The sequence below is a fragment of the Ranitomeya imitator genome, chromosome 4, assembly GCF_032444005.1.
Source record: "Ranitomeya imitator isolate aRanImi1 chromosome 4, aRanImi1.pri, whole genome shotgun sequence".
NCBI classification, from domain to species: domain Eukaryota; kingdom Metazoa; phylum Chordata; class Amphibia; order Anura; family Dendrobatidae; genus Ranitomeya; species Ranitomeya imitator.
Genome location: NC_091285.1, coordinates 209278140 through 209292026, shown reverse-complemented (window position 1 = coordinate 209292026; position 13887 = coordinate 209278140). Strand labels below are relative to the sequence as shown.

The 13887-nt window shown below is 43.4% G+C and overlaps 1 protein-coding gene across 1 annotated transcript in view; it reads left to right on the top strand.

The window, feature by feature from the left end:
- Positions 1–13887, top strand: part of PLXNC1 (plexin C1) — a 374777-nt gene that overhangs the window by 256794 nt on the left and 104096 nt on the right. Inside the window, exons 19-21 of the mRNA XM_069764349.1 lie at positions 1720–1853; positions 2014–2212; positions 11134–11280. Coding sequence (XP_069620450.1) covers positions 1720–1853; positions 2014–2212; positions 11134–11280 — 480 coding nt within the window. The remainder of the gene's footprint in view (positions 1–1719; positions 1854–2013; positions 2213–11133; positions 11281–13887) is intronic.

Genomic DNA, 13887 nt, shown 5'->3' with positions numbered 1-13887 from the left:
TGTTGTGTGATGTCACAATCCAACTATGGAGGGTGAAGATGGCGAATTCCTAACGTTTCAGAAACAATGGTGTCCTTCCTTAGGGTTAGGTCCAGGTAAATGGACTAACTCTTGAATAGCCCCACCACATGATATTGCATATACTTAATTCATCCTAACAAGTTCTCTAATGTATTCAGAATTTAATTGGTCTGCAGGGTCATATTAATAGGAACTCCAGAGGTGTCATGTATCTGCGGCCAAGAAGTGAGGAGCAGATTTGTGAACTTGGAATAAGTCTTCAGGTTTCTCTTCCAGAGCAGCTTTCGGTTTCTTCTGTTTCTGAACTGCCTGTGAATACTGAGGGCTCAGAAACAGTATACACAGGCGCATCAGTAACAGAAGAAATGGAAAGCTGCTCGAGAAAAGAAACCTGAAGACTTGTACCAAGTTCACACTTCTGCTCCTCACTTCCTGGCCGCAGACACATGAGAGCTTTGGAGTTCCTAGTAATATGACCCTGCAGTCCAATTAAATTATGAATACATCAGAGAACTTGAAAGGATAGATGCAGCATATGCAGAATTATGTGGTGGGACTATTTAAGAGTTAACCCATTTACGTGGAACATTCATGAGGAAGAAAACCGTTGTTTCTAAAATGTGTAGAAATTGGTCATCTTTGCCCTCCGTATTTGGATTACGAAGTCACACAACGCTGTCTTAGTGAGGAACACAAGCAGGAATTGAAATCTTCTGTTCAGCCTATTAGCAATGCTAGCAGAACCGTTAGTTTCATCAGACTTTTTCTCCCTTGGACTGAGGTTTCTAAGGCCCCTTTCACACATCATTTTTTTGCCATCAGTCACAATCTGTCGAATTTTGAAAAAAACGGATCCATCAACTGATGCCTCCGTATCCATTTTTTCTCGTAGACTTGTATTAGTGACGGATTGTGACGGATGGCCTCACGTTTCATCAGTCGTTCGCCGAATCCGTCAAAAACTGTCAGTCCGGCAGCCGGAGACGATGGACAAAGTAACGTTTTTTGTGTTTGTCGAAAAAGCGCCGTCCTGCGTTTGCTAGAATGGAAGCCTATGGCGCCGGATCCATCAAATGACGGATTCCAGCGACAGATTCCGTTTCTTTAAACTGAGCATGCTCCAATTTTTTTAGGATCCAATAGTCGGATTGCGACTGATGGCAAAAACCTGATGTGTGAAAGCAGCCTAAACCATGTACCTCTGTGGGCGGAAGAAGAACGAAATGCGCATGAGGAGAAGGGATGCAGTACTTTCTTGTGGATGCCATTATAGATAAAAACAAACTCTTTCAAACTATAAAAGTTAAAACAGTATTTGTTTCATAATTGCTATATATTTAATGTAATACTCTGCGTCTCTCTTTGGCATGGGGCACCTCATTTTATATATTTTTCCTGTTTTTAATATGAATAATTTAGATCTATTTATTTTTATTATTTTCTTTGCACACTTCCTCACCTGATATTTTTTTTTAACAATGGTCATTATGTATTTATGCTTGATGAAGTGTTACCCTCCCATTGGTTAGAGTTTTTTAACCAGTTATGTTTACTAATAATATGATGATCGCAATATATTAAGAGGTAAAAACTTTGATGGAAGTGCTTCAGAACATGATAATCTTAGTCAACTATAATTTGCCAACTGCCTTTTCATGACCCAGCCATGGTAGTAATACATATTCTTGGTGCTTATAGCCATTCCAAACCAGAAGGTCAACGCAAGATGAGGAAATAGTAAAAACTCTGAAGACATTATTCGAAAACCAAAATTTTCTGGTTCTTCTCATCCACACATTGGAAAAACAAAATGATTTCACAATCAAGGACCGGTAATAGATTATTTTATTTGCTTTCCCTATAAGATCTGTTCTCTAAATGTCGTTGAATGCCACCTTCAGTCAAACCTTTCCTCATTGTCAAGAGAAAAACTAAGTTGTTCATGAAGACTTTAAGCAATTTATAACTCATAACTCTCTATTGTTTTATTAGATGTATGTTTGCATCCTTCCTGACCATTAACTTTCAGAGTAATCTACTCTACCTCACTGGGCTACTGGAAAATTTGACTAAAGATCTTATTGAGCAATCAAATAACAAACATCCAAAGTTGATGCTAAGACGCACAGAGACGGTTGTTGAAAAGTTATTAACCAACTGGATGTCTACTTGTCTGTATGGCTTTCTGAGAGTAAGTAAAGATGAAGACGCAATGCGAAAAGCTTTACTGAGCGCACACAAGTTTAAATTTTATGAGCGAAAACATTCAAGAATTGATTCTCCAGAATAACCTAATGCCTAGGTATCAGTGCCAAAATTGTCTGGCCCCATTTACTCCCCTATTACTTGATTAAGATTACCATCTATATTTAGATTTTTTTTATAATAGCATCCATGTACTAAAATCCCTTTCTGTCAGATTGACAGCCTTTGGTACCATTTAAAAAAAATCGGATGGGTCTACCCAGTATCTTTCGTATTGTCCCTGCCCAACAGAAGTTCTCTCCAACTGAGAAAAAAGAAAACAACAAAAAGGTTTTCAAAACTCAAAAAAGTGTATGCAAAAAGAGGTGTCAGGAAAGACTCAATCCACCAATGCAAAACATGTCATAAAAAAGCCGGGCCTATGCATTAACGAATGCATTAAAATGTACTGTTCCTTCTTACAGTTTTAGTTTTTTTTTATTTATCCTCACCCTGTTTTATTCTTGGCTGTTATAAAATAAATGTAATTATAATCCAATAACCCTATATAAATATGGCCAGGCATGTAATATTAAAGGGGTTCTTTGGTCAAAACCAAAAAGTCTGCAGTCACTCTGTGTGACTGCAAACTTATGAATCCACCCAGTGCATGCATGCACTGTGTGCTGTGGGGATTCACTGACTTCAGGCCTAGGACTTTAGGGTATGTATGAGTTGTACATACCCCTGGCCAATGAGCGTGGCTTCGCTCCATATACTTTTACTGGGACGAAGCTCTGCTCCATCTAGTGACATGGCCAGCCAGTGGGCGTGTAAAACTAGAAGGTGAGACCTCGCTCCATACAAGTGTATGGAGAGCAAGGCCATGCTCACTGGCCGGAGATATGTATAACTCATACATACCTACCAGTCCCGGGTCTGAAACCGCCGAATCCCCACAGTGCCTGCATTGGGAGGATTGATAAGTCTGCAGTCCTCTGTCCCTGCTTCTTGCACTTCCAGGTGTATTAGTGTAGCTGTTATAAACGTGTACATATTCACATGGAAATGCCACATCTACACCCAAATGGTCACTGTTCAGACTAGAAAAGCCCTAGCTGCACAATTAAAAATACCACCTTGTACCTAACTCCCAAAAAGGCCATCAAGAGTTTTCTTATACCTCCTGAGGAACCAGAAGGGAGGCCGCAACACACTGCCAACAAGGGGGGAGAAATGAAAACCCAAGGTGAGAAATTAAGACACATTCATGTAAGGTAGAGCAAAAAAGTTAGGGAGAAACAAAAATAAAGGAAAAAGTATAACCCTCCCAGAAACCTTCCATTTGTAAAAGGAAAAGATGCAGGGAGGGAAAGCAAAGAGACTCACCGCAAGAATACAACTCGAGTTTACCAAACAAGGTACAGTAAATCTATTTGCTGAAGAGCTAGAACTCCTGAACAGACATCCTCCAAGACACAAAGCCAGCACCAGCATGGAAGTGCAGTGAAGGGTGAACATATACCACACGCAGAATGTGATACAGCAAACCAAAAACTGGAAAATGAGAAACACCTGGAGAGAACCAAACCAAGAAAGAAAAACAAAGATAATAGAAACTATCAGCATTTGGATAGGGAGGAAAGGGCAATAGCTCAGCAGACAGAGTAACTGACCATGCACCAACAGGTCACCAGACTGAATCCCGAAACCTAGCTATGACAGTAGCAAGTGGCGTCAGAAGAAAGGAGTGAGGAAGGAGACCGTGTCTGGCCACTGTGCCCACATAGTCAGTCGCAGGCAATGTCAGTACACATGCGCTCACATGTCTGCAGCATTTACAATTTACAAATGAGGAGGCATAACGATGCACCAAACTCTTGGCCATGCCGAGGTTGAACTGAGAACTCCTCATTTGCATATTAATTAAAAGTTATTTTCTCGGGCAGTGTAATAGTTAGGGTATGTTTCCACATTCAGTATTTGCTGCGGATTGGACGCTGCACACAGCCGCAGCATCCAATCCGCAGCGTCCAGATGTTACAGCATAGTGGAGGGGATTTTATGAAATCCCATCTCCACTATGCGTACACGGACGCCTCCGGCTTCCCTGCGTAACCGGACATGCGGTGCGTCTTCCTAGACCGCCGCATGTCTATTTATCTTGCGGAGATGCTCAGTCTCTGCAAGATAAATAGCACCGTCCTATGTATAGGAATAGGTGTTTCCACATGTGTTCAATGAGCACATGCGGAATCACTGCGCATACAAAAGCTGGCAGCGCTTTGGACAGAGTGGGTATCTGCTGCATCTAAAGCACTGCTTTTACGGAACATGGAAACATACCCTAATGGGTTCATTGCTAGTATGCTATTATAGGGGCTAAGTCCTCTACAATACTCTAAAGGTCATATAAAATGTATTTTGGGGTGATGGACTCCCTTCAATATACTTTAGTTAGTATTTCTCTGTAAACCCATTACCGTATATATTACAGAAAGAAATGCACTAAGATTCAATATCTGCAAAGAAAAAAATGAATTGTTTAAATTTCATGTCCTCTTTGCTTAAATTCTTGTGAAACACCAGAAGGATTAATAAATTATCTCTGTGCTGTGTCTTTTGAGGGAGTTTATAATACTTAGGCTCCTAAAAGTCTCTTCAAAACTCAATTGGTCTATAAAAGGAATAGGAATAGCTACGCTACTGAAACTGTATTGGTGTGCACAGCGCACCAATACCGTTACATTCTGCAGCAGAGCAGGGAGAATCGATCTCCCTGCTCTACCGCCTGGCCGCCATGGGCCCCTGAGCAAGGGGTCCCCGCACATCATCGCTGGTTCATCTGTGTCGACTACTTGCTGCTACAGCTGACTGCATTGATGGGAGAAGGAGCGTTACGCTCCTTCTCCCATCATCCCCCTGTCAGCGTCTGACGTCGCCAACACTCACAGCAGGCACGATGATTTCACTGCCCGGCGCCCACAGTCCGGAGATGTGTGGGCGCTCAGAGCAGCGGAGGAACCTGGAAGAAGAGAGGTGAGTATTTATTTTTTATGGGTGCTGCCTTATTATGGGGTCTGCCTATGGAGGTGCTGCCTTATACTACAGGGTCTGCCTAAGGGGGTGCTGCCTTGTACTACAGGGTCTGCCTATGGGGTGCTGCCTGATTACTGGGTCTGACTATGGAGAAGCTGATTTATTACAAAGTCTGCCTATGGGGGTGCTGCCTTATTACAGGGTCTGACTATGGGGGAGCTGCCTTATTATAGAGTCTGCCTATGGGGATGCTGCCTTATTACAGGGTCTGCCTATGGGGGTGCTGCCTTATTACAGGGTGTGCCTATGTGGGTGCTGCCTTATTACAGGGTCTGACAATGGAGGAGCTGCCTTATACTACACAGTCTGCCTATGGGGGTGCTGCCGTTCCTGTCAGACTAATCTGATCAATTTCTATGAAGAGGTAAGTTCCGGACTGGACCAAAGGAACCCAGTGGACGTAGTGTATATGGACTTTTCAAAATCTTTTGATACGGTGCCACACAAAAGGTTGATACATAAAATGAGAATAATTGGGATAGGAGAAAATATGTGTAAGTGGGTTAAGAGCTGGCTCAGAGATAGGAAGCAAAGGGTGGTTATTATTGGAGCACACTCGGACTGGGTCGCTGTTAGCAGTGGGGTACCACAGGGGTCAGTATTGGGCCCTCTTCTTTTTAACATATTTATTAATGACCTTGTAGGGGGCATACAGAGCAGAATTTCAATATTTGCAGATGACACTAAACTCTGCAGGGTAATCAATACAGAGGAGGACAATTTTATATTACAGGATTATTTATGTAAACTAGAAGCTTGGGCTGATAAATGGCAAATGAGCTTTAATGGGGATAAATGTAAGGTCATGCACTTGGGTAGAAATAATAAGATGTATAACTATGTGCCTAATTCTAAAACTCTGGGCAAAACAGTCAATGAAATAGACCTGGAAGTATGGGTGGATGACAAACTCACATTTAGTGGCCAGTGTCAGGCAGCTGCTACAAAGGCAAATAAAATAATGGGATGCATTAAAAGAGGCATAGATGCTCATGAGGAGAACATAATTTTACCTCTATACAAGTCACTAGTTCGACTACACTTAGAATACTGTGTACCGTTCTGGTCTCCGGTGTATAAGAAAGACATAGCTGAACTAGAACGGGTGCAGAGAATAGCGACCAAGGTTATTAGAGGGCTGGGGGGTCTGCAATACCAAGATAGATTATTACACTTGGGGCTATTTAGTTATTTTAAGGGGTGATCTTATTTCAATGTATAAATATTTGAGGGAACAGTACAAAGACCTTTCTGATGATCTTTTTCATAGACCTGAGATAGGGACAAGGGAGCTTCCTTATTATAGAGTCTGCCTATGGGGATGCTGCCTTATTACAGGGTCTGCCTATGGGGGTGCTGCCTTATTACAGGGTCTGCCTATGGGGGTGCTGCCTTATTACAGGGTCTGACTATGGGGGTGCTGCCTTATTACAGGGTGTGCCTATGGGGGTGCTGCCTTATTACAGGGTCTGCCTATTGGGGGGCTGCCTTATTAAAGGGTCTGCCTATGGGGATCCTGCCTTATATTGCATGGTCTGCTTATGGGGGTGCTGCCTTATACTACAGGGTCTGTCTATGGGGTTGCTGTCTTATTACAGGGTCTGACTATGGGGGTGCTGCCTTATTACAGGGTCTGCCTATGGTGGTTCTGCCTTATTGCAGGGTCTGACTATGGGGAAGCTGCTTTATTACAGAGTCTGCCTATGGGGGTGCTGCCTTATTACAGGGCCTGACTATGGGGGAGCTGCCTTATTATAGAGTCTGCCTATGGAGATGCTGCCTTAGTACCGGGTCTGCCTATGGGGGTGCTGCCTTATTACAGGGTCTGCCTATGGGGGTGCTGCCTTATTACAGGGTCTGACTATGGAGGTGCTGCCTTATTATAGGGTCTGCCTATGGGGGTGCTGCCTTACTACAGAGTCTGCCTATGGGGGTGCTACCTTATTACAGAGTCTGCCTATGGGGGTGCTGCTTTATACTACAGGTTCTGCCTATGGGGGTGCTGCCTTATACTGCAGGGTCTGCCTATGGGGGTGCTGCCTTAATTCAGAGTCTGCCTATGGGGTATGGGGGTGCTGACTTATTCCAGGGTCTGACTATGGGGCACTGCCTTATTACAGGGTCTGCCTATGGGGGTGCTGCCTTATTACAGAGTCTGCCTATGGGGGCTGCCTTATTACAAAGTCTGCCTACGGGGACTGCCTTATACTACAGAGTCTGCCTATGATTGCTGCCTTATGCTATAGAGTCTGCCTATGGGGAGTGCATTATACTATATAGAGGACTATCTGGTGCATTATACTATGTGGAGGCCTATGGGGAGTGCATTATACTATATGGAGGCCTATGGGAGTGCATTATACTATATTGTGGACTATTTGGTGCATTATGCTATATGGGGGCTATTTAGGGGGCCATCATACAGTGTGGAGATTACAGTGAGGGGATGATCATATAGTGTTGGAGCCATCAAACAGTTTGGGGGCTACTAAGGGATCAGTATACTGTGTTGGTAGTATTATACAGTGAGGGTGCATTATACTGTGCATAAGAGAGCATCATATTTTGTATAGAGGAGCTGTAAAGGGGGAGACTCGGGACATTATTAAATGTAAAGTGGGCACTTATTGTTATAGGGGGAACTCAGGTTACTGTGACTATCAAAGGGGCACACAGAGCAATATTACTTTCTGGGGGGCAAAATATGGGCACTGTTTTCTAGGGCACTTGCACCCGGCATTACTATATTATAGAGGGTTGCTTTAGAATTTAGAAGGCACAGAGAACCACACAGCAGGAGCAGTAATAGGGACACATACGGCAGCAGCGGCTCAGTATTGGGATATCAGCAGGATGAGGAGTTTGTGCAGGTTGGCAATAGATGGTGATGGGGCTGGAATATGAGAAGTGAAATATGTCTTTGTTGTATTCTCTGCAGCTGTGTCGTGGCTGGAAGAAGTTGTCATGTCGGTCTAGGCCAGATGGAAAAGATGGGAAAAATGAACAATCGTCATCAGAAAGAACGTCAGCGGTAAGTCATTATCTGTAACTGTGCTGTGATTTGTTGATCCACTGACCATATGGCAGTAATATCTATGTTGGTCTTTATATAGAGATGATCTTCAGTAACAGCGCGGTCATCTGCTGAGGTTCTCCTCCACTATTATGGTGCGTCACCAAGTTGTAATCAAGGTTACCTGGTTAGGGGCCCACTCAGAAGTTTCACCTCCCCCCCGAACCAAAACCCTACCTATGCCTCTGAGCAATAGTAAAATAGGGCTGTGATACGGAAATGAAAAGTCTATAAAAGCTCAGTTAAAGAACACTTCCGTCTAAGGCCACATTCACACATTCAGTATCTGGTCAGTATTTTATATCAGTATTTGTAAGCCAAAACCAGGAGTTGAAAAAAATGCAAACATGGTACACATGTTTCTATTATACTCTTCCTCTGATTGTTCCTCTCCTGATTTTTTATGTACAAATACTGCAGTAAAATCCTGACCAAATACTGAATGCATGAACGTGATCTTAAAGCAAAACAACACATATCTGTTAACCTTATTTTTTGTTTGTTCCCCGTATTTTTTACATTTGCACCTTTTTAGAGAAAGCAAATTTGCCTGGAATACTCCTTTGGTCAAATAATTTGCAACTTTGCAGCCCTTATGAAGTAATTTTGCCACTGTAAAAGCCACTTAGCATCCCTACACACTAAGAAACCCTTTTCATGGCCACCAGAAAGTAAAATGCCAACAAATGTGCCCCCCAAACACAGTAACAAAACACCACAGTGAACTCATCCACACTCACAGTATGATGACCCTACAGTATGGCACCCGCAAATTATGATACTCCCACAGTGACCTCAACACATTATATTGACCCCCATACAGTATCATGGCCCCAGAACAGCCCTCTACACAGTATGATGGCCCATAGTCGGCCCTCCATACAGTATAGTCGCCCTCCATACAGTATAGTGTCCCTCCATGGCCTTCATCAACCCTCCACACTCTATAACGGACAGGACACATTATAGTGGACCCTACTAGCCTTCCAAATAGAATAATGGACCCCACATAACCCCTCAGATAGTATAATGGCCCCCGCACAACCCTCCATATAATGATCCCTACACAAACCTGCACACAGTATTATGGACTTCACATAGTCCTCCAAACTGTATAATTGGCCCCCACACAGCCCGCTAAACAGTATAGTTGGCCCCCACACAGCATTCCAAACAGTATAATGGCCACCAAGCAATATAACTGGCCTCCACACAGCCCTCTAAGTAGTATAATGGCCAGAACATAGTCCTCCAAATAGTATGATGACTCTCGAATAACTCTCCAAATAAAATGATGTCACCCCAAATAGTATGATGGCCCACACATAACTCTCCAAATAGTATGATGGCCTCCTACATAGCCATCCAAATAGTATGATGCTCCCCAATTAGTATGCTGGCACCCACATAGCATTCCAAATAGTTTTATGGTCCCACATAGCCTTGAAAAAAGCATGATGGCCTCCCAAGTTGCATGGTGGCCATCACATAGTACTCCAAATAGTATGATGGCCCCCCACATAGCCGTCTAAATAGTATGATGGCCCCACACATAACCCTCCAAATAGTATGTTCACCCCCCCAAGCAGCATGATAGCCCCCACATAGAATTTCAAATAGTATAATGGCCCACAAATAATCTTCCATATAGTATGTTAGCCCCACAAGAAGCATGATGGCCCCCACATATCACTTCAAATAGTATAATGTCCCCCACAAAGTACTCATTAATAGCAAAAAACCTCACCTCTCCCAGACCCCCCTCTGTTACAGTCTATGCAGCTTGAGGTCTGCACTGCTCGGCACAGCGGTCGCGATGTAATGACATCATCTAGCACACTTCGCTGAGATGTTAGATGCACAGGGAGAATGATGAATGATGGAAGGAGCGTCAGCTGACGCTTCCTTCTTCCATCATTGCTTTCAACTTTGTCTGCATTAAGGAAGCGGTTACAGTTGAATGTCGGGCACAGGGGCCGAGACCTCAAGACTCACAAGCCTCATTGCCTGCCACGTGGTTTGCCACTATTAGCGGCATGCCACTGTATTACTCTAATATGTCTTATTTGGCTTCTACATGTCTCCTCTGAATTGTACATTACTTCGGAATATGACAGGACTATAGAAATAAAAATTATTACAAAGTTATGGATTATGACATGTGTTCGTGATGAGAACCAATAACCATATAGAAACACAGCATCACAACAATCGGCATTACATGAATACATCACTAAAACCATTATCAGTATAGAAATACAGCATTACAACCACCATAAGTATAAAAATAGAGCATCGCAACCACCACCAGTATATGAAGACAGCACCAGAAACATATTACAAATAAAAATACACAGCCAGTTGCCATACAGGTGATATCTTTTTCTATAAGGTCCAGAAGACATGATGTCTTTTCACATCCACTGCTCATCTCAGCGGACTTTCCTTTCTCCTGTCATTAGCAGCACATCCTAATATGGTGCCATTAAAAATAAAAGTGTCATTATAATGCCCTTGAATAAAACCTCTGTCCTTCATTGTGGCCCTGTATAAATACTCTTCTTAACTATAACCACTACTGTCTTTTCTTATAAACCTTAACCGCCACACAGTTTTTTCCTTACTAGCTGTAACAGACTCACTGTCCCTATCTTAAGTGCCCTCAACACAGTGCCCCCAATATACTGGGCCCGGAACTTAAAGATGACATCCATATTTATTATGCCTCTTACTAATCATACTTATGTTTTGCATAGGAATCTGTGGGAGAACCTTTGTATAATCTCGTCTACACGTTAAATCAGAGGATACACAAAGGCCCAATAGATGCTGTAACATGTAAAGCTCTCTATACCTTAAATGAGGACTGGTTGTTATGGCAGATAACAGAATTTTCTAGTGTGGTGAGTATTCTTTACTAATTGCTCCTTTTAACAACTGATTGGCTCTGTCCAGTGATCACGTCTACTTTATCAATATATTTTGAGAGAAATAGTAAGAAATTTTATGGTGAGTTTTTGGGTGTAGCCATGGCAATTTTGCATTGTAGTTATGTAAATATATGAGAAGGAATATGGCACTCACCCCAACGATGCTGCAGTAAAAGAGTCCTTTATTCGCTATGAATAGCGCTCAGACGTACATGGAGAGGCGGCGGGGAATGTACAGGCAAGGGTGCGGGGAAACAGGTGAGGACAACGGCCGTTTCGCGCTGTGCGCTTCAACGGGTCCCTGAGTCCTGATCGAATGGCCTTCTTTGTTAATAGATTGGACCAGTACAAGAACTGGGCCAGTGTGATAAAGGTCTATTGTCATCCCCAGCTTCCAGTATAATGTCAGAGAGAATAGTCAGCATAGCCAGTTGCTTTGTCACACCCAAGTGACCATGTTATCTGCCAAAAACATGGAAAGCTCTACATTTGTGAAAATTAATCAAGCATAGATCAGTGTCTACTTTCATTCATCTATGACTGATGCCAATGATTAAAGTACCATCTATCTTCCTATATGTTGTCTGTCTTCAACTACAGCCTTCTACTTCCGCCAGGGCTTATGGCCCAGGCTCAGTTGGGCATTTACACCTTGTCCATCATGTTATGTACAACACAAAAAGCTTTATTGTCACAATACAAAAAAAGGTTAAAAAAAACACACACTTGAGTAAAAAGATGTGTTATACAGTGTGTAAGACACCAAAAATTGTGGCACACAGTACAAAATATATATTATTACATCATATAAGATATCTGGTAACAGGTGAGAGGAGAACCTTCCTTTATGTTATCCCATAACATGCCCCAATGTAAAGTTTATCAAAGCCATTTCAATCACTGAAAATCTATTATGGCAACCTGGGGCAATGTTCCCATATGCATCTACCGACTTTTTAAGGCATTAAACCATATAAAAATGCACCCAGCATGGTGGACATAAAGGGGAAATATATATCAATGTATCAATGGTCTTACACGAATCATATTATAAAACTCTAGTCAGATGATATTACATTCCCGCCAGACTCTCTCACATTAACTCGGAATATTCGCCGCTTTGCTGGAGAGAGTGGGGCTACCCATGACATCATTTCCATATATTCTAGAGCTGCCCAAAAGTTAAAACACTATGGAAACAGATCTTCCTGGTGATAAACACACTCGCCAACAAAAACCTCGTGATAACTCTACAGATGGCCCTACTCTCAATAGATATGGAAGAAATCGACCCATCAATCAGACATGTTATTATTCACCTTCTCCTGGTCATTAAAAACTCCTTGGCCTTTTTCTGGAAGAAGCCAGAGTTACCAAGACTCAATGACATTATGAACAAGATATATCTCCACAACTCCATGGAACTTCGTTTTGTAAAAAACAACAACTGTCTCATGAAATACTCTAAAAAATGGGACCGCTGGAATATGTCATTCCCCAAACCATAGCTCCACCCTCTGTTAGGGGTCAAGTTCCTGCCTCTGCACAAGGGGAATCTCGGGCCATCTCCGCTGCAGTCTCCCATTCTTCTCCTGCCGCAGTGGAGCCTGCTCAGCGGAGACGTCGATCCCAGCGTCTCGCTCAGTCTGACTCTGTGCTAAGAGTTACTGCTGCATTTCCTGCTTCTGCCATTAAAGTCAGTGCTGGGCAGTGGCGAGCGGATGCTTCTGGGGCAAAGTCCGGCTTTTCACATTCTGAGCATGCCCAGAGTAAGATCTCTCAGTGGAGATCGAGGGTCACATGATCAGATACTGCAGCTAAGGTCCTTGTAGGTGTTAGGACTAAATCCTGCTTTGCACTCTGAGCATGCCCAGGGCAAGATCTCTCAGTGGAGATCTGGGGTCACATGCTCAGGTACTGCAGCTCTCCATTGGTCCTTCTTTGAAAGGTCCTAAACGTGCTGCAACTATTTAAGGCTTGCATGGTCACACGGCCATGCGCTAGTATCAATTCATATATGTGCTTTGCGCCAGTGTGGTTATGTATGAGTGTGTTCAGGGACCTGGCTGAAATAAGCCCCTAGAATACCGGCTTCTCCGGTGAGGAGATTGCATGTTGCATAACCACTGACTGCTATCAGCTTGGCAGTAAGCTTGTGCTCCTGTGAGGCTAACAGGGCACAGTGCTTCCCTTTCACGGCTACTCTGTGGAGTAACAGAGCTAGCCTATACTGCCTAACAGTGCCGCCATTCGCTAGCAGCAGGTTCCTCCTGCACGGTGGACACCGGGCTGCGAACGCACCATTTATAATAAACATCTCTATTTTCTCGGTGCGTTCTTCTAGCCCTAACAGTATACTAGGGCCAGGGTCTGGCTAGTAAATGGCGGACGATCAGCGTTTACAGCGGTACATCCAGCAGCTGGAGGGTAGGTTGGCGGCTCTCGAGCGCACAACCTCAGCTGTGGATGTTACCGCAGTTGCTGTTCAGGCTGCAAGTGTAGCTGCAGCCAGTTTGTCCTCTGCCACCCCTGCTCCGACTTTATCCCGTCTCCCGCTTCCAGACAAGTTTGCTGGTGACA